Source organism: Thermomyces lanuginosus (genome assembly GCF_041956635.1).
Source record: "Thermomyces lanuginosus strain ATCC 200065 unplaced genomic scaffold VTN49scaffold_27, whole genome shotgun sequence".
Classification (NCBI taxonomy): Eukaryota; Fungi; Ascomycota; class Eurotiomycetes; order Eurotiales; family Trichocomaceae; genus Thermomyces; species Thermomyces lanuginosus.
Window position 1 is genome coordinate 1,567,261 of NW_027192361.1, and position 18,135 is coordinate 1,585,395.

Sequence of the window (18,135 nt, forward strand, 5' to 3'; positions counted from 1 at the left end):
TGAATTTACGTATTTACCTAAACAAGTTTAGCCTCTTATTTGGCCAACTGTTGGAAGTGGAAGCATTGCACCAATCACTTGCCTCGTGATTCCTTGTTGCTACGAGTACGGAGTAGCCAGCGTGAAAACGTTCCCAATCTCTTTCTGCGATAGTTGCAAGCTTCTCTCAACCATCACGGCTTACAAAGCTATCCACAAGTAAAGGGAGATTGTACACGCCGATATATCTCGGTAAAGGGACATATTTTGGGGCTATCTACTGTGTACCGTGCGCAAGAGTATTTGGCTCAGCAAATTTCCTGGGGTGTCCATTGGCAGGAAAGGTGCAGACCTGCAGGAGTCCCCCTCCCGATTGAGGGGCTCTACCATCACACTGCACAATTGGCAAGCTGTATTATTCTAAGGCTCCATGACAACGAGCTCGGGCCCCTGCAGTGAAGCGATTTTGCAGTAGCAAGCGCCAAAGATGGACGGGCAAGGACAATCAGGAGATCAAGAAAGCGAACGCCTGAAGGCCTTGCGAAATTTTCACTTCCTTCAGCAAAAGGCTGTGACCACAGCAGTTGTTGGTATACTTGAGCAAATCGACTCTCTCGACTCAGTGGACTCCAGGAGTGTGTCACCTGGGCCTTCTCGTAATGTTCTCTCCGAAGAGCACGAGCCGTTGGACATGAGCGATGGGCCCGGCCGAATCAAGAGCCTGGCTCAGATGGAGCCCTCAACCTTTCATGAACTGGTTTCTTGGTTGACAGAGAACACGGATCTGGCGAAATCCAAGCGCCGTCGGGGGAGACTGACCCCGGATGAGAAAGTCCTCATCTTCCTTTACATCACCACAAGAGCTGCGTCCTATAGGAATGCAGCCGAACTTTTCAATTATTCATTAGAAACAATATCCACGTAAGTGATGATGCTAAAAAGGGAACCGTTCGTCTCTAAAAGCCAGAATTAGAACTTTCCATCAAGTGTTGGATGCGCTCTGTGTATTATGCCGACACACAGTCCGGATACCTTCGTTTGAATATAGTGAGAAAGCTCTCGGTGGCAAGTCAGAGTTTTGGCCGTATTTCAAGGGGTGTCTTGGTGCTTTGGACGCTGTCTATATCCCCATATCCGCAACGTCCGATCAACACCCTGCTTGGCGGAATCCAAAGAACGTTGTTTCGCAAAATGTCCTGGCTGCTTGTGACTTTGACATGAATTTCACCTATATTTTTGCTGGCATGGAGGGTTCGACGCAAGATAGCCGTGTATTCTTGACTGCAAGGGAGAAAGACAATACATTCCGCCTTTCATCGAACTGCTATTTTCTTGCAGATGCTGGCTTCTCAAGCAAATCGCGGTTACTGCTGATTCCATATCGAGAAGTCAGCTATCATCCGCAAGGGCCCCAGCAACCTGCAAACCATCCAGCTAATTCCCGTGAATTATTTAATATTCGCCATGCCACACTGCGGAGTGTAATCGATCGCACGTTGAAACTCTTCAGACGGCGCTTTCGTTTGCTGACAACCGCAAGGGAAGGATTCTCCATACGAACGCAAGTCAATCTGGTTTTCGCCTTGGCAGCAGTCCATAATTTTATCAATCAGCGGCAGGGGTTGGACCTGGATGGGGAGTTTGAGGACGAAGATGACAGAGACGATGACACATGGAAAACCAGCCCAATTGTGGACGATTTTGATGGGAATCTTATGATTCGGAAGAGAGACATGATTGCAAAGGAGTTGTGGGAGCAGTCGCAGAGGTCTACCAGTTAGCATGGTAATGCGCAGGCTATAAGCAAAGCTACTGAATCTCCGCGTGCCTCGTTCTGCAAGCTCCTGCCTACTGTTGATGATGTGATGTCAACTGTTTTAGTTAACGTCAGGCTGCTGAGATAAGCCAATCCCGATAAGAAATCGTCTCCACTAGGCAGAGCACCCGCCGTTGATCCCCGCATTGATTTGCCAATTCAGCCCCGGCACATTCTGACGCTAACTGAATTGGGTTAGTGCCGGAATGCGGCGGCCCTTATCGATTGCTGTCCGCAGTTGTGCCTTCGATCTGGTCTGTCTTTCGGTTTTCCTCCCTCGTCTCGAAACGGCGAGGTTGCAGGCACACCGTCGCCTTCAACTGAGTCAGGCTCCAGGTGACGATGCAGCCAAACACAGCAGAATCAGCCGAGCTGGGAAGATCGCCGCCGCCCTCCCCCGTCCCGAACTCCTCTATTGCGACCACGTCCGATAACTCATACAAACGCATCTGGCGTATATGCTTAATCATCTTCGCTCTTCTGAAAGTTTCGAACTCACTGCTTGAACCGCCTCTCGTCAAACTGAAAGAGATAGCCTGCTGTAAACAGCACTATGGTCCCAGTTGGTCTTTGGGTCGTGACTGCCAAGTCGACCAAGTGCAGGACAAGCTGGAGTCGGTGGTTCAGTGGCAGCGGTTGTTAGACACAGCACCGGGGATTTTATTGGGTGTGGTATATGGGATCTTATCAGATCGATATGGTCGGCGCATGGTTCTTGGTCTGGCGTTGTTGGGTGTCATGTTGGGTGCTCTTTGGACTCAAGCAATGCGTATGTCCTTTCCAATCTAATCTGATAATTCGTGGGCTGACTGATCCAGTGTTTTGGTCAAATGTGTTCCCTGTTAGATTGACGTGGATCTCCACGATATTCTACCTAATCGGCGGCGGCGAACTCGTCATGAGCGCTATGATCTTCACCATGGTTGCAGACATTGCTCCAGAGGAGAAACGGTGTGTTCCGCAGCCTCGCCGTTCGTATAGAATCGAAACTTACAAGGAAAATTAGGGCTTCGAGATTCTTTCGACTGTACGCAGTCACACTTGTTTCAGACATGATCGTGTGTCCGGCCAGTGCCGCATTAACCAAGATCCAGCCCTGGTGGCCAGCCCGATTTGGGCTGGTGTGCCTGGTGATGGCCTTTCTCACCCTTGCGCTGCTCTTACCGGAGACTCTCCAATTGAGCCGCCAACGGTATACCGCCTTGGAAGGCGCGCTGCTTCAAGAAGAGCCAGAAGATGAGGACGATCCCGTGATATATGCCGATTTGCCGAAGAAAGGATTCTGGGAATTTGTTGACGCAACTGTTTCCCTGTTACGGGACGTGCGGTTCCTGTGGGCGTCCAGGTCGTTGCTCATAACCTTGGCACTTTTCTCGGTAGGGCAACTGTATGACCAGACCGCTGATTTCTTCCTCGAATACATCTCAAAGCGATACGGATGGCGGATATCCCAAGTAGGTTGCCCGTTGTGAACCTACTGCATGCAGGACTAACATGCTCGACAGGCCAGTTTCTTGCTTTGGTACCGCAATCTAGTCAACCTATTTCTCCTGAGCTGTGTTCTCCCCTCGATCAGGTCGAAACTTATCCGCCGCGACCCTAACGTTCGCCGCAAAGACATGTGGTTAGCGAAGGCCAGCGTCATATGTTTGGTTATTGGTTCTTTTATCACTGGCTTGTCGCCTTTGACATCGGTGATGTTTTTAGGTACTCCGGCACCATATCTTTTGACCTGAGAAATCTGACGCTAATATCATTATGCAAAGGCCTAACCATCTTCTCGCTTGGCCACGGCTTTGTGCCCCTCATCCTGAGCCTAGCCACGGATTTTATCCACCCAGGCCATACGGGGTTGCTGTACACTGCATTGGGCGTCAGCGAGACAATTGGAAAACTGACCCATCAGCCGTTGCTATCGGCCAGCTTTCACATTGGGATGAGCGTGGGTGGGATAATCATTGGCCTACCGTTCATGGTCATTGGCGTAATATTGATGATCGCGGGGTTCAACCTCAGCTTTGTGAAATTCCCACGACCAGCTAACCATTTAGATTAGACTGGTTCATGTATGATTTATGAGTTATGATTACACAGCCCTAATAGCTTTAATGATAGACCATGCAAGTCGAATAAGTGCTCATAATTCGGTAAATGTCTCTTACGGCAAGTTTCTGGTGAGCCAAGGACTACCGTACTCTATCCGATGAAGGCAAGAGAACGCCAGGATACTGAAAAATTCAGGAAATAATGGCCTAAGGGGAATAGGCGGGTTATTATAACCAATTCGAGGGAAACGGGTTGGAGAGGTCAAGAAACAAACGATAGGGTTAGGGTTCCGCGATCCTCCCACGTCCGTCACTTATTGCCCACTTGCAAATCAACGGTTATCGAAAACTACAAATGATACAATACGAATTTCTGTAGTAGTCAATCGAATTTGGAAACAAGCACTGAAAATGCCCAGCAGTTGGGCTACGCGGCTGAATCCAGTGTTACAGTCGCTGATCAAGCTATGAGGTCATGATTACAGCGCGGACTTCGAGTAAAACAACATAGTAGACGGGAACTCTGCAGATAGTTTATAAGCAAATGAGGGAAGTTTTACTTGGGATAATTTATATTTTTGTGAAAAAGGCCATGCAAGAAATAAAAATTATACGGTTCAGACAGCAATGGCATTGTTCCGAGCTGTCTCGACATCATCATCAAAGCAAGCTACAGGGTGGCACTTTCGTTGCGGAGCTTCGTTCAATGCCACGATAAAGCATGGCCGGGTACTACCTGCGTGTATATTTGCGACAGCAGGGCCAAAAAGCAGTCAGGGCTACAATTGCATGAGGTTTTCCCGATCCTTGGCCACCGTTTCGGACGAAGCCGTCTGCGCCGAGGGATCTGCTGCCATTTCTCACGATTGGACATCTCGACGAGAGAAAGTCATCGTCCTGGGCTCCGGATGGGGAGGATACATCTTCTCGCGCAGACTGTCCAACAAACAATATGATTGCACGGTGGTCTCACCACGCTCGTACTTTGTTTTCACCCCGCTGCTGACCGATACGGCGGCTGGGAAGCTCGATTTCTCGAGCATTGTCGAGCCCATGCGGGATCGGCGCAGTCGGACAGATTACATCCAGGCGGCAGCGCGGGAGGTGGACTTTAAGCGCAAGACGGTCCTGTGTGAGGCGACGGTTGTCAAGAGTGGAGTGACCGAGTCACCGCGGGTAGAGGAATCGGAGCGCCAGTTCGAAGAGGGACCCGATACGGGAAAATTCAGAGGCCAGCAGCATCTACGAAAATGGGAAGTAGGGCAAATGTTTGAGATTCCCTACGACAAGTTGGTGATCGCGGTGGGCTGCGTCAGCGAAACGTTCAAGACGCCTGGTGTGCGGGAGAATGCGTTCTTCTTCAAAGATATCGGTGATTCCAAGCGCGTGAAGCGACGAGTAAGGGAAACCTTTGAGCTCGCGGTGCTTCCCAACACGGACGAGGAGATGCAGCGGAATCTTTTGCATTTTGCCATCGTCGGAGGGGGGCCGACAGGTACGGAACTCGCTGCGACGTTACGGGACTTTATTTGCGATGATATGGAGCAGTTGTATCCAGCTGTCAAGGGCAAGGCCAAGATCTCGCTGTATGATATCGCGCCCACGGTGCTGAGTATGTTTGATAAGTCGTTGTCGCAGTACGCGATGGAGACGATGAAGAAGGAAGGGATTGATATCAAAACGTCACATCATGTGGAGTCACTACGCTGGGGACTACCAAACACGCCAGGTCCCCATGAGATGGACCCCAAAGGATGCTTAACGCTGAGGACAAAAGAAGAAGGGGATGTAGGGATTGGCATGTGCGTCTGGGCAACAGGAAACGCCATGAACAAATTCGTCAAATACTCCTTGGACACAGTGGATGAGTTTCCATCATCCTCAGCTGTTATCGAAGGAGCCGGCAAGGACAACAATAGGGCATCCCCAGAAGAAGGGAAGTGGAAGGTCAAAAAGGCTCCCAAGATTGGTGCACTACTAGTCGATGGTCATTTCCGTCTTCAGCTAGAAAACGACAAAGGCCAAACAGCGGTGTTGCAGGACGTGTTCGCCATTGGCGACAATGCAATGCCTGAGACTGGAGCACCGCCAGCAACGGCACAGGCAACGTCCCAGGAAGCAAAATGGCTGGCTGATAGGTTCAACAAGAGAGATTTCGACAAAGTTCCTGGATTTTCGTTCCATAACATGGGCTCTCTGGCATACATCGGCAGCTCGAACGCATTGATGCAGATCCCGCATGAGGAAACGCCTGCGGGATCGGGGAAACGGCGCAATCCGTACCTGCCAGAAGGATTAACGGGTCGAACGGCATGGTTGGTGTGGAAATTAGCATACTTGAGCATGGGCATGAGCTGGCGAAGTCGGTCGAGGATTCTGTTTCGATGGATCATCAATCGGTTGTTTGGGAGTGATGTGTCTCGGTTTTAGGCATCTCATATACTGTAATACGGGCAAAGAACAAATTAAGATTCCGAAAGCTAACAGCAAGTACCTGTATTTCCATGCGCCCAGGACCAGAACATGCAACCTCAAATCTTGAGATTTTCTGACATGAAAGAGGCCTGTCAATGAGCTTAGAGAAGGCTCTTCACATGAGCCTTGAAATCAGCAAATTCGACCGGCAGGTTCTTCGTCTGCAACGACGGGTCAAACACATTGCCGCCCTTCTTCTCCAGGAAGAAAATCACTGGCGCCTTGGCCGGATCCGCCTCGACATGCTCGACGGTGAGACTCTTGCCGGTCGCCTCCTCGATCAAGGCCACAATATCCTTGCCCGAGAGCCAGTCGTTCGCCAGAGCCAGCCAGCGATTCTTGTACTCGGCGGGGTTGCGGAAAGTTGCAGCCAGGACGCGGCCGATATCCGCGCGGAGGACGAATGGGTACTTGGTCTCACCCTTGCCGGTAATCTTGGCTGTCGAGTTGGAGAAATCCCATTTCACAAGGGCAGGGACAACGGAATCGAAAAATCCGTTAATGGCGGCAGTCCAGCCTGGAGATTTGCCGTCAGAGACTTGACTCAGACAAACACGCACTCTTTAGAGATCGATGTGGGGGACAACAAAAAGGTTTGCGGGAGAATGGTACGATAAGTGAAACTGTGGAGAAGCCAGGATAAAAATTTTAGCCATACCATCGGGAAAATCGGCAGCCTTGACGGCCTCAAAAGCCTCAACCTTGGGCTTGAAGAAGTCGGCATCCACGTTTCGGTGGTCCATGCCCCATTCGCTCGGGATGAATCGCTTGACGCCTTCGGCCTTAGCGCGCTTGATGAGCTCCAGCTGGTCCTTCAGACCGGCCGGTCCTGAAATTAGGGTATCAGTACCACATTGCCCTCACTCTCAACAGGTTGAAGTATCGTACCGACTGTGGAAACAACGACATCGATACCGGCGAGGCTAATATCGGGCTTCTGCGTCTGAATGCCAGCAACAGTCTACATCGGGTCAGCGTGTTAAAAACGACATGGCGAACCTGGGGGGAAGATGAACGAACCGTTTCCTGTCGGGACAAAGGAACAACTTCGAATCCTTCCTCGGCCAGGACGCGAGTAACTGAGATGCGTCAGCTCTGAAGCTTCCAACTCGAGTAAATTACTCTGATGGACATTGGACATACCCTCACGACCCAGCTGCCCAGTAGCGCCAAAGACAGCGATCTTCTTGTATGACATTTTGAAAGGCTATCGCTTAAGCCCAGCTCAGGTTAATCAAGCTTCTACAAGTAATAATATTGCTCTCGAATTGAGTGATTGTGAGGATAGGAAGCTAGGGCTATGTGTTAGGTGGGATCGAAGTATAAATACTGGAGACTCTCGCTACGAAATCCCGCTCTCGGATGCCGGACATTGCGACCGGATAATTGCAATGCGGCTGTCCTGAAGAATTCCTCACTGAACGACGTTCGAACAAGCATCGCCTCGAATGACGCCATCATATGTGACTATCTGGGAGCTCCATGTTGATGCAGAGACTCCGGGACCCCAGTGGTGGGGCTCTGCGGGAGGGACACATCGGAGTCCGACTTGCAGCAGCCTACTTCTCCAAGCTCTTCAACCAACCTTAGCGACTGATGATCTGCATAAAACTCCACCCATTGAGAAGTTTTACGCTGTTTGAATCATAGGAAGTAGTATCAATGTATTATATACAGGCTCATTAATGGCAATTAGATCAAATAATACAGTATGAACCGCGTTCAATCAACAACCCGCGATTTCTTGTCAGTGATCGGGAATAATAATACAATGTTTCCCATTACCAAGAACGCCCGCCGACACCAAAAAGCTCCTCGGGGCTGAACTCTATTGTGAAGTTTCATGCTCACCGGGCTGATCGTGCTGATCTGGATTCGTCAGCTGCGTCGCATACCCTTGCTGTTGATCGCCGAAATAGCTGAGCACATCCTGCGGCAGGTACTCGAGCCAGGGAACAAACTCATTGGAGAATGAGAAAGGAAATGCACCCTGGCTTTGGAGGTGATTGACATCGACATCCTGACTTCCGATCATTGTGCCACCAGCGTACGTTCCCATGTGCGGTACAGGAACGTCGTACGTTTGGGGGTGACTAGTAAGAGTTTGAGCCGCACCTCCGGACATCCCATAGCTGATAGATGGAGGACTTGTTACAGGCGCTGCTGGCACGTCGTTGTAAGCCACGTCTCCAGAATTCGCATAGGTGTCCGTCATCATCATATTTTCTCGAGATCCGTCGACACGAGGCGCTATGGATGGATACTTCGGCGTGCTTGAAGCAGCGGTCTCTGGGGAATATGATGACGACGCATGTCCGAATGGAGTTCCCGAATCAGGCGCTCCGGTCTGGATGGAAGTAGGAAGTCCTTGGCGAGTTTGCTTCTGTCGCTGGTCTTTGGTTGGTTCATCCTCCATCGGCGGTGCTGGCATTTGATAGAGAAGGCTGAGGTTAGGCTGCGACGAATTGATTGCGCCAGTGAGGGCCCACCCGATTGCTGCAATGCATTAGCGGCACGAGAAAATTGCTGCGTTGCCGGGATTTGACGGCGACTCACCATGACTGGGATCAATCCGGGGAAACGGCGCATCAGTTGAGCTGGATTCTGGGACCCTTAGCCCTGGTTCGTCTGGTTTGTTGCTAGCTTGCCTTTCGAACGAAGGCAGCGGCGGAGGTTTTGCCAAGGGTGGGCGACCTGGTTGCGCCGGAGAAGGTGCCACGTTGAATGTGCTCTCCATTTCTTCTGCTGTATACAACAGTGGATCACCAACTCCCTTTGCTTTCTGGTCTAGAACTGTGAGAATGTATCTTGTCCCCTCCCAGTAAGTCTCCAATGCCTTGAGCGCCTTGTAGCACCGCTGATAGTTCTCCTTAGCAGCCGAAGCCAGTAATACATGCTTGGGAGTTAACTTTCTCTCTGACCCATTGGTAGGCTCAATATCTGGAACAGAAATCACACTGCCCTGCTCCCCTCCATGCGCCGGCGGAGAACCGGACCGAGACGACGGAGACGAATAATATGCACTCTCCATCAAAAATGCGCATGCCGCAATGTACATTGGCTGGCTGGTGAAAGGATTGCCAATAAAACTTTTGATATCAATGAGCTCCGAGAAGGACAAAATATCAGCTATTGTCTTCGCTGATGACATCGACAATTCTCGACTGTTCGGGTATAATTGCTGTATTCGGCCGCCGAAAGCATGTAAAAGTGTCGGTTGATGCAGAAGAACGATCAACGTATGAAACCACTAAGATTTGGTTAGCAAAGAGCAAATAGACAGACAAGGGCAGAGCGTACAAAGTGAAGGAGAATGAAGTTGGTGCCCTCTCGTGCTCTCACATAGGCCTGGAAGTTGACTGCGTTGAAATGGAGTTTCGGCGACAGACGTTGATAAATGCCTTCAACTGTCAGCATCGCTTCATCATGAGGATGCGAAGTCCCTCTACCTGTCAAATCGCTCTCCATCGCAGCCAGACGCTTAAGAGTATTTTCATCTATATTGTTGTCCTCAATCCCATTGATCAAATCTGTTACCCGACCATAGAGGTGAATGATCCGGATTAACGGTGGAAACGGTGCCGGCCACCCGTTCGGGAGTTTGGACTCTGACTGCAGTGGAAATCGCAGCTCAATATCTTCATCGCGCAATGTAACTGGCCTTCCGGTTCCTGATGAGATAACCCGATCGAGGAAAAAGACACTCCAAAACGTGTCTACCCTTTCTCGCTCCAAAGCTTTCTCTTCAGATGAGCTGGTGGTACCATCATCGCCGCCCTCCTCAGTCACCTCGTTGTCGTCCGCGGCCAAGCTCCCTGCTTGACCACTGATGATGGCCTTGGGTGTCAAGCCTGTACGTCCATATCTGTACTTTAGACCTTGAAGCTTTTGCATACCCAAATCTTGGGCCATTCGAATCGCTATTCCCAGGTACATCCAAAGCCCACTGTCATGATAACAACCGAACTCCTCGTACGCAAGTAAGAGACATGCTTGAACGCCGGACAACGTCGGGCAGGACAATGAATCTACCACCGCGCTCATCGCACGCTGAGCGAATGGTTGCCCTTGATTCGACAGTTTCGTATCCTGTTGTGGCTCGCTGCCATCTATGCTAGGCGCTTGGGCGGAACTTAGCAGCGGGTGAGGAGAAAATCGAGCTGCCAAGGCACAGACAGCATCCACCAACATCGTGTCAAGGCGTTTCTCTTTCAGATCGGCTAAGAAGCGATCGCGCTGTAGGAAGGGGAAACTACAGCCAAGGTTCTCGAAGAATAGCTCGCACAGATGTGTTACCAAATTGCTCGGCGGTAAGCCATCGTCTCGATCATAGAAAGGGATGGTGTTAGATTCGCCCGTGTCGCCTAATGCGGCAGCCAGTGAGGACCCAGAGTCCTTGAGCTGCGGGCTGCGCAGTGATGGTAGGGAACCTAATTGCATCCGCGAGTTAGACGTTCTCCAGACATCAGATCAGCACCGGCTATCCTTACCGGAAGACTGAGAGTAGTTCGTCTTTCTGCCATCTCGCACGCGCACAACCTAATTTCTGTTAGACGGCTCGACCTACAAGGAGAGGCGTAAGATGTTCTACCATTTGCTTGAAGCCAGGGACAATAGCCGTGGGTCCAAAATAGCGGAAGTAAGGAACATGAGTTCGATGAGTTGAACCGAGAGAGGAGCGATCTGAAACTCTGAGCATTGTCTCTTATGGTCCGTTAGATCACTGACATACTGCTCACTGGACTCTCCACAGCGTAGGCCTTTTCCTGCTCCTGATTGACCTTTGCTGCCGTATCATCCGTCACCGGCACCTGCATGTTTGAACTCTTGACTACATCTTCGGACTTCGCATTTGGCACCGAGGCACTTGCTGTTTGCGTTGCCGCGGTGGAGCGAACCGCTGGAACTTTCTCCTCATTATCAGATTTACTTGATGGGAGAGCGGTGCCCGATGACGTTTCGGCAGATTGCGACTTGTCCGGTTCTGTGTATCCGAGACAAGTATGTTTCATATCGACACACGTTTTGCACACTGAAAACTTCAGTCAGGAAGATTGTGCCATGATCAATTGATGGACCAGGCCGCACGAACCAGGTTGCTCGCCCGAACATCGGATCTTGCGCTTGCGACACGTCAAACATCTGCAGGCACATGGAATTAGCGCGACGGTCGTCCGCAAGAATAGGTCCACACATACGCCGCATTTATCCGACGCCGCTTCGTTTGTGGCAAGCCATCGCTGGATACAAAACGGATGGGCCGGCTTTGCGACTCGCCATCCTTTTTCTTCTTGGATGGAGGTCCGCCCATGACTATCGCAGGATCATGGATCCCAATACGCTGAACGGCATCGAGGCGCGCGACTGTCCAGAAATCCGGGGGTGGGGGAAAATTAATCAATGCGCTATGGCGCCGCAGGAAACCAACAAAAACACTGAAGTGGACGGGCGGCGATATCCATGAGAGACGGCGACATGAACAAAGGCAAAAGTTCAGCTGGGCGACACCTCAGGGTCGTTGTTGACAGCAGCTGGAAAAAGGGCCCTCAGCGCACGGAGAAATCACCGGTTTGCAAGTCACAAGGAAGCTTGACCAAAGGAGAATGGCACCGCCGTTGGCTGATCCCAGGGCTCCAAGACCGAAGCCGAGACCAATGGCAAAGTCAAGCCTTTTGGTGGCCGAATGCTTGGACCAAGCACCTTTCGTACACTTAATCTTGGGCTAAAATTCCATTCGGGGCCGTTGAAAGTCGAATGCGCCTGTGAACCTGCATTTCCCTGATATTGTGATCTCGCCATGCAGCCTTGCCAAGGGCCTAGGCCAGATCGCAGATCTGATTGATCATTTTTCCTCATCAAAAGAAGCGAGACCTCCTTCAATTTCATTGGATTTGAGTTCAAAAACGGCCTTCTTGCATCATTCTAGAACGACCCAGTTTCCTAAGGTGTTTTAGCCTACCATGTATATGGAATCACATGCCAGCACACGCTAAACCCACTTAGATAGGTTAGTAATCAACTGCGTTACGTCACCTGGTCAGTCTTGCTCGCCACGTCTTCAATTTGTCCCGTCAGCTGAGGAGAGGATGCCATGGACTTGTTTGGCAACGCATTTGCGCATAACTAATTCCTCCAAGAGCTCAATTGCCTAGAGGCACTTGTGTTCTCTTCTCCTCGCTATCACCAGTAGCTTCCGCTCTGCATGCCGTAAAAGACTTGAGCATCAGAGTACTTACCTGGTACAAGGCACTAGCAAGGGGTTCCCAAACGCCTTCCATGAAGACCGCCAAGCGCAAACAGCATCATCTTGATGTCAGATGGCCACATGGCGTGACCCTGTCCGCAAAAAGGCCAGTATAAAACGACGTAGCTGAAGCATGCCTGAATTACTACGTAACTACTTTCCTCCGAAGAATTCGAAGCACTACCAGCATGCCGGCTACAACCGAATACAGCTCGTACGAATATAGCTCCTCGGCGTCGGTAACGTCCACCAGGGACGGCGAAACCACCACCAAAGACTGGGGCAAGCACAGTGCGCAGAGGGTGTATCGCGACGACGAGGGTAACACCACTGTGAGAACATTTACGCACACCCTGGGCGAAGAGCCGGTTGTCGAGGAGAGGCGATACGACCGGGAGGGTCACTTATTAGCTGTCGAACGCCGGAGAGGTAGCGAAGGAAGAATTGAAAATGTCGACGAAGAGGGGCGTGCGATCCGGGGCGCAGAAGAAGGAAGACGTGGTTAAGTGCTGTCGACTTCCATTAGTTGTTAATGACCGCTGTACGACCTATAACGTCAAGGTACATTAGATGCGCTTTACTCTCAATCAATGCTAGTCGATTGGCCGCGCTAACTCAATTCATGGCCAGGGATAATGTCGCTTAAGTTGAGCTTCTGTGAGAAGGCTGGAGGATGTGTTAGTAACTGTTCGGTACTTATGCATGGAGGAAGTGGAGATTTTCCAAGACCATATCATGCTGTGTCTAAGCGATAGGTACTGCCGTGTCTCGATCAATGCAGTTATTGGATGTAGCTACAAACTGAAGAGAAATGCTCAGTATCGTAGCATAGAATGATTTAGATCGCCGCTTTCAGACCATCAATCTTCGCAGAAATGCCATTCGTGTAACGTTCCTCTGCAATAACCCAGTTGATGACTTTCCAGATTTCAGTAACGTAGCCAGCCTTGTTGTTCAAGTACTATTGGCGATTAGCGAGGAGAGTCTTAGGCACTCACGTTTTCAACGTACCTGCAAATAGTACGCATGCTCCCACATGTCAATGCCAAAGATGGGCACATCTGGCTCTGTGATAGGATCTTGGTCTTTCGTCGTGACAATATCAAGTCTCGCATTAGGACCACCTTTGCTGACCAGCCAACCCCAACCACTACCCTGGATCCCTAACAAGGCAGCTTTGAACGCTTCGATAAACGCCTCAAGCGAGCCCCATCGCTCGGTGATGGCACCGTACAGAGCCGGTGCAGCATCGGCATTCATTATTGCCTCCTTTGACCCTGGCGGGGTGAGATTCCTCCAAAAGAGCGAGTGATTGATGTGGCCGCCACCATTAAACTTGATCTTTTGCTGCAGTGAAATCAACCGCGCTACGTTGTTCGTTTGTACAGCAGCCGCTTGGGCTGCGAGAGCCGCATTAAGGTTCGTGATGTATGTCTGATGATGTTTCTGGTGGTGCAGCTCCATGATCTGTTTCGAGATCACGGGTTCTAGAGCCTATGTTCAGTGAGAATGAGATCAGCTGGCCGTCTTTCGAGTCAATGGATGATCAACTTACGTCGTAAGCATAGGGGAGGGGTGGTAGAGTGTACGTAGGCGACGCCATGATGCTTTCAGATCGTCCGCTGGTGTATCAGATTAGAAGACGTGTGTTGCACCAGTCAATCGAGGGGATACATGGTATTTGATGCCTACATCTCGCAAGGTCCTCATGTCGGACATGGTGGTTCTGGAGCGAGTCACCAAGAAATTGACTCACTCGAGACGATCTTATGTTTGTATAAGTCTCCGTGTGGACCCTGACAGTGCAATTCGACGGAACTATTACGTGAAATTGTGTAGATATCCATCCGTTAGTTCTCAAGCATATGGTATCATCCATCGTCAGCGAATAGCTTTGACCCTGCAGCGAGTTTCTCTCTGCTGTCAAAAAATTATAATGGCGATGACTGAGTATATTTCAATCAATCAGCCTGGAAATTCCCCGTTTCAACCTTATGTTTGACCCGGGCAGTCCGGGTACTATCGTGTTTTGCGCTGATTTGCGTTGATATTCAAGCGCATGTACTCGTCCTCCGTATACTCCGTATAGGTACTCCGTAGTACGCCGTACTTTGTCGAATTCAGTCAGAGATAAAGTATTAGGTACTTAGACCTGAGGTCGTCCTTGTGATTATGTATAGCATCCATTGCAAAGTGAGCCGTTGCGACCGTGATGAATGAGAAGACCGCGCCCCAGTCAAATGGCACGAAACAGTCGGAGCGACTTCGGGAGAATGCCTTCTATTCCCTGGGGATCCGGCCGCCGCGGAGAGTGGGACAGTGGTCTCGGTGGGGTGATGATCTTCAAATTTAATTCTCAAGTTTGCGAACATGATTTTCAGTTGATTTGCAAATTCAAACTGCCAACCGCCCAACCCTGCCACCCAGGCAGGTTGATGACTAAGGAGGTTAGCCAATCAATTTCGTTCCGAGAGTCAGGTTGCAAGTTCTCTGGTCCAGTCGCGAAAACGCTTTGTCGTGTTCATCATCTACTGCACTTCCGCGGCGCCGACGTGCAAGTACTGCTTCATTCCTTCTTTTGTGTTCCTCTTATTTCTCTTTCGCTCTTTGCACTGTTTCTTTCATTTTGTTCTCTCCTTCCTCGCCCCGATCTCAGATTATCCGCGTGACGGCCGACGAGTTCTGTACATAAGAAGGGGCCGAATGAAACTTCCATCATAGCACGGTTCGAAATGGCTGCTTCTCAACCGCGGCAATGGGGCGTCACCCCACCGATTTCGATGGCCCTGCCAACTGCAGAAGAGCTGGCGGCCGACAAGGAGCTTACGGAGGAACTAGTTGCTCAAAACAACTATGAGAGTCCCAAGGAGACAGAGCGCAGGTGAGATCATTTGCGCGCGGAATGATATGATCCATATCAGTTTCTAAGAGGATAACAGAGAGAAGACGCTTCAGTTGCTCAAAAAGGTTACAATCGAGTTCGTCAAAGAAGTTGGTCGTCTGAAAGGCTTGTCCCCCGCGGCTATTGAAGCAGCCGGTGGCGCTTTGTTCACGTTCGGAAGCTATCGCCTCGGCGTTTACGGGCCTGGTGAGTATCGGCTGGCGTGTACATCCGTACTCGATGCCAACAACGGTTATAGGGTCTGATATCGATACCTGCATCGTCGCCCCAAAACATGTCCAAATCGAAGACTTCTTTGCCCACTTTCCTCCCACGCTTGAACGAATGGCTCCCCCTGGAAATATTCAGGAACTGACTCCTGTTCCCGATGCTTATGTGCCTATCATCAAACTTCAGTACGCCGGAATCAACATCGATCTCATTTTTGCGCGACTGATGCTTCCTTCTGTTCCGGAAAACATCGACCTCAAAAACAATGACTATCTGAGGGGACTGGATGAGAGAGAGGTGCGATCTCTCAATGGGACGCGGGTAACTGACCAGATTCTTGATCTGGTCCCGCAGCAGAAGACGTTTCGTCTTGCGCTTCGGGCAATCAAACTGTGGGCACAACGTCAGTGGCTTCGCGGTACGGGTTGAAAGGAGACACTGCTGACATACGCTCCAGGACGTGCTATCTACTCGAATATTGTTGGGTTTCCGGGAGGGGTCGCGTGGGCAATGCTAGTTGCTCGCGTATGCCAGCTTTATCCTCAGGCTACTGGGTCTGTGATCGTCGGAAAGTTCTTTCGAATCATGAACAGATGGGCTTGGCCCCAGCCCGTCCTTCTGAAACCCATCGACGACGGCCCTCTCCAGCTGAAAGTCTGGAATCCAAAGGTGAGGTTCTATCTATGGTCAATCAGTTTGTGAGAGGCGTGCCTTGCAATGCTAACAATCGCAGATTTACCATGGAGACCGCTATCATCTCATGCCTATCATCACTCCAGCATACCCCTCCATGTGTGCAACTCACAACATCTCGGTCTCAACAAAGACCGTTATTCTCCGTGAGCTTCAGCGCGGCGGCGACATTGTGGACAAGATTTTCATGAAGCAACTGAAGTGGAGCGATCTATTCGCTCGTCATACGTTCTTCTCCCAAGACTATAAATACTACCTTTCTATCACTTCGTCAAGCAAGACGAAAGAGGCACAAGCCACCTGGTCTGGCCTTGTGGAGTCGAAGTTGAGACATCTCGTCGGGGCGTTGGATCGAAAACCAATGATTTCAGTAGCACATCCTTTTCCGAAAGGGTTTGAAAGGGTTCATGTTGTCAAAGATGATAAGGAGGCGGAAGCAGTCAAAAACGGCTCGACTGCGTATCAGGTGCATGACCTTAAGACAGATGCAGGTAACGAGACCGGTCAGGGAACGCAAAACGGTGGCCAAGACGGTGAAGGTTCCGGGACAAACGGCCACAATGGCCGTGTCATTTACACGACGACATTCTACATCGGACTGGAATTGAAGCTCGAGCCTGGCCAGTCAAAGTCTCTTGACATTTCGACGGATGCGCAGATTTTCAAGTCGACCTGCACCTCCTGGCAAGGATTCCAGGTAGGTATTAACGATTTGAGCATCACACATGTTCGAAAGTAAGTTTCCCGTCAGTGGTAATGATGTCCGACTAACAGCACAAGCTTCGACCTGCCGGACGATGTTTTCCAACCTGGTGAACAACGACCGACGCGACCGAAAAAGAAAGTCGTCAAGAAAGCCGATACTGGTGCCACAAAACGCAGCATCGACGCGCTCGACGTAAGTTTTCAGAGCCGATACCGAGGGGAACCAGCGTGGCTGGGCGTCTTACACTTCGGCTGTGATTGTTAGATTGTGACGTGGTATATTCTAACATTGTTGTAGGACTCTACGCAGCGGGATGCAAAGCGCCAGGTGCCCTCTACAGGTGTTACGGGAACTGCGACTCCTGCATAGGATCAGGATTCAACAGACGAGTGAGACAATCCACCCGCGTCGGGGCTCGCCCCCGGTTATGGTACAGTTATCCATGTGCCGAGTACAGTCTGCGCTGGTCGCCAAGCGGAAGGCCGCAGTGCGCTGCCTGTCGACGACCTACTACGCTGAGTTACGGCGGTTCACTCTATCAGAGGTACCGTAATGACCCTGATTCCATTGCCAGGTTGGTCAGTGTTCTTCGTTGTCCCTCTTCCTGTCTTTTTTTTCGTTTCGTTCCCAACCAATCTGTCGGGAGGACTGTGGGCGGGTCTAGCCGCGCCGAAGTTACTAAGACCATTGAAGACAAAATCATCAGCGGATCTGAACGGCCCAAGGGTTTGGGCATGTGATGATCAGATAACAGTCGCAGAGAACTTACACTAGCTAGCTAGTAATCAGGCATAATAATCACTATGTTTGTACTTGTACTGGATTCAAGCATTGGCACTTCATGTACGGAGTAGTCAGCCACAAAATGCAAATGCACAAGCCTAGGCTGGTGATTTCAACCCTGAAACCTCTAGAATCCTCTGACCGATGGGTACGAAACCAACGTACGGCGTTAATGAAAGAAATTTACCCGAATAGGTAACCAACCTCGGAGTCTTCCAGCGTGCGGGCCGTACCCGTGCCCGGAACCTTTCCCCCTTTGGCGGGGTAGGAAAGGTACAGCAA

The 18,135-nt window shown here is 50.6% G+C and overlaps 8 protein-coding genes across 8 annotated transcripts; 5 read left to right on the forward strand and 3 right to left on the reverse strand.

The window, feature by feature from the left end:
* Positions 1–466: 466 nt before the first annotated feature.
* On the forward strand, positions 467–1,760 carry VTN49DRAFT_2826 (uncharacterized protein; the record flags this gene model as incomplete). Its single annotated transcript, XM_069410594.1, has 2 exons — positions 467–900; positions 953–1,760. The coding sequence occupies 2 exons, from the start codon at positions 467–469 to the stop codon at positions 1,758–1,760; spliced, it is 1,242 nt and encodes a 413-aa protein (XP_069269384.1).
* A 377-nt stretch (positions 1,761–2,137) lies between these two features.
* VTN49DRAFT_2827 (uncharacterized protein) lies at positions 2,138–3,851 on the forward strand (the record flags this gene model as incomplete). The annotated part of the gene is made up of 5 exons (XM_069410595.1): positions 2,138–2,564; positions 2,614–2,746; positions 2,802–3,249; positions 3,301–3,502; positions 3,562–3,851. The coding sequence occupies 5 exons, from the start codon at positions 2,138–2,140 to the stop codon at positions 3,849–3,851; spliced, it is 1,500 nt and encodes a 499-aa protein (XP_069269385.1).
* Positions 3,852–4,629: 778 nt separating this feature from the next.
* Positions 4,630–6,270, forward strand: VTN49DRAFT_2828 (uncharacterized protein; the record flags this gene model as incomplete). The annotated part of the gene is made up of 1 exon (XM_069410596.1): positions 4,630–6,270. One exon carries the CDS (start codon positions 4,630–4,632, stop codon positions 6,268–6,270), a length of 1,641 nt encoding a protein of 546 aa, XP_069269386.1.
* Positions 6,271–6,416: 146 nt separating this feature from the next.
* On the reverse strand, positions 6,417–7,513 carry VTN49DRAFT_2829 (uncharacterized protein; the record flags this gene model as incomplete). The annotated part of the gene is made up of 5 exons (XM_069410597.1): positions 6,417–6,832; positions 6,974–7,144; positions 7,204–7,276; positions 7,336–7,394; positions 7,459–7,513. The coding sequence occupies 5 exons, from the start codon at positions 7,511–7,513 to the stop codon at positions 6,417–6,419; spliced, it is 774 nt and encodes a 257-aa protein (XP_069269387.1).
* Positions 7,514–8,143: 630 nt separating this feature from the next.
* Positions 8,144–11,626, reverse strand: VTN49DRAFT_2830 (uncharacterized protein; the record flags this gene model as incomplete). Its single annotated transcript, XM_069410599.1, has 9 exons — positions 8,144–8,811; positions 8,872–9,565; positions 9,616–9,716; positions 9,765–10,745; positions 10,806–10,854; positions 10,907–10,998; positions 11,048–11,347; positions 11,408–11,457; positions 11,514–11,626. 9 exons carry the CDS (start codon positions 11,624–11,626, stop codon positions 8,144–8,146), a joined length of 3,048 nt encoding a protein of 1,015 aa, XP_069269388.1.
* Positions 11,627–12,747: 1,121 nt separating this feature from the next.
* On the forward strand, positions 12,748–13,065 carry VTN49DRAFT_2831 (uncharacterized protein; the record flags this gene model as incomplete). The annotated part of the gene is made up of 1 exon (XM_069410600.1): positions 12,748–13,065. One exon carries the CDS (start codon positions 12,748–12,750, stop codon positions 13,063–13,065), a length of 318 nt encoding a protein of 105 aa, XP_069269389.1.
* A 332-nt stretch (positions 13,066–13,397) lies between these two features.
* On the reverse strand, positions 13,398–14,162 carry VTN49DRAFT_2832 (uncharacterized protein; the record flags this gene model as incomplete). The annotated part of the gene is made up of 3 exons (XM_069410601.1): positions 13,398–13,520; positions 13,571–14,053; positions 14,115–14,162. The coding sequence occupies 3 exons, from the start codon at positions 14,160–14,162 to the stop codon at positions 13,398–13,400; spliced, it is 654 nt and encodes a 217-aa protein (XP_069269390.1).
* A 1,129-nt stretch (positions 14,163–15,291) lies between these two features.
* Positions 15,292–17,439, forward strand: VTN49DRAFT_2833 (uncharacterized protein; the record flags this gene model as incomplete). Its single annotated transcript, XM_069410602.1, has 7 exons — positions 15,292–15,440; positions 15,499–15,647; positions 15,700–16,074; positions 16,129–16,340; positions 16,405–17,099; positions 17,145–17,262; positions 17,368–17,439. The coding sequence occupies 7 exons, from the start codon at positions 15,292–15,294 to the stop codon at positions 17,437–17,439; spliced, it is 1,770 nt and encodes a 589-aa protein (XP_069269391.1).
* Positions 17,440–18,135: the final 696 nt, after the last annotated feature.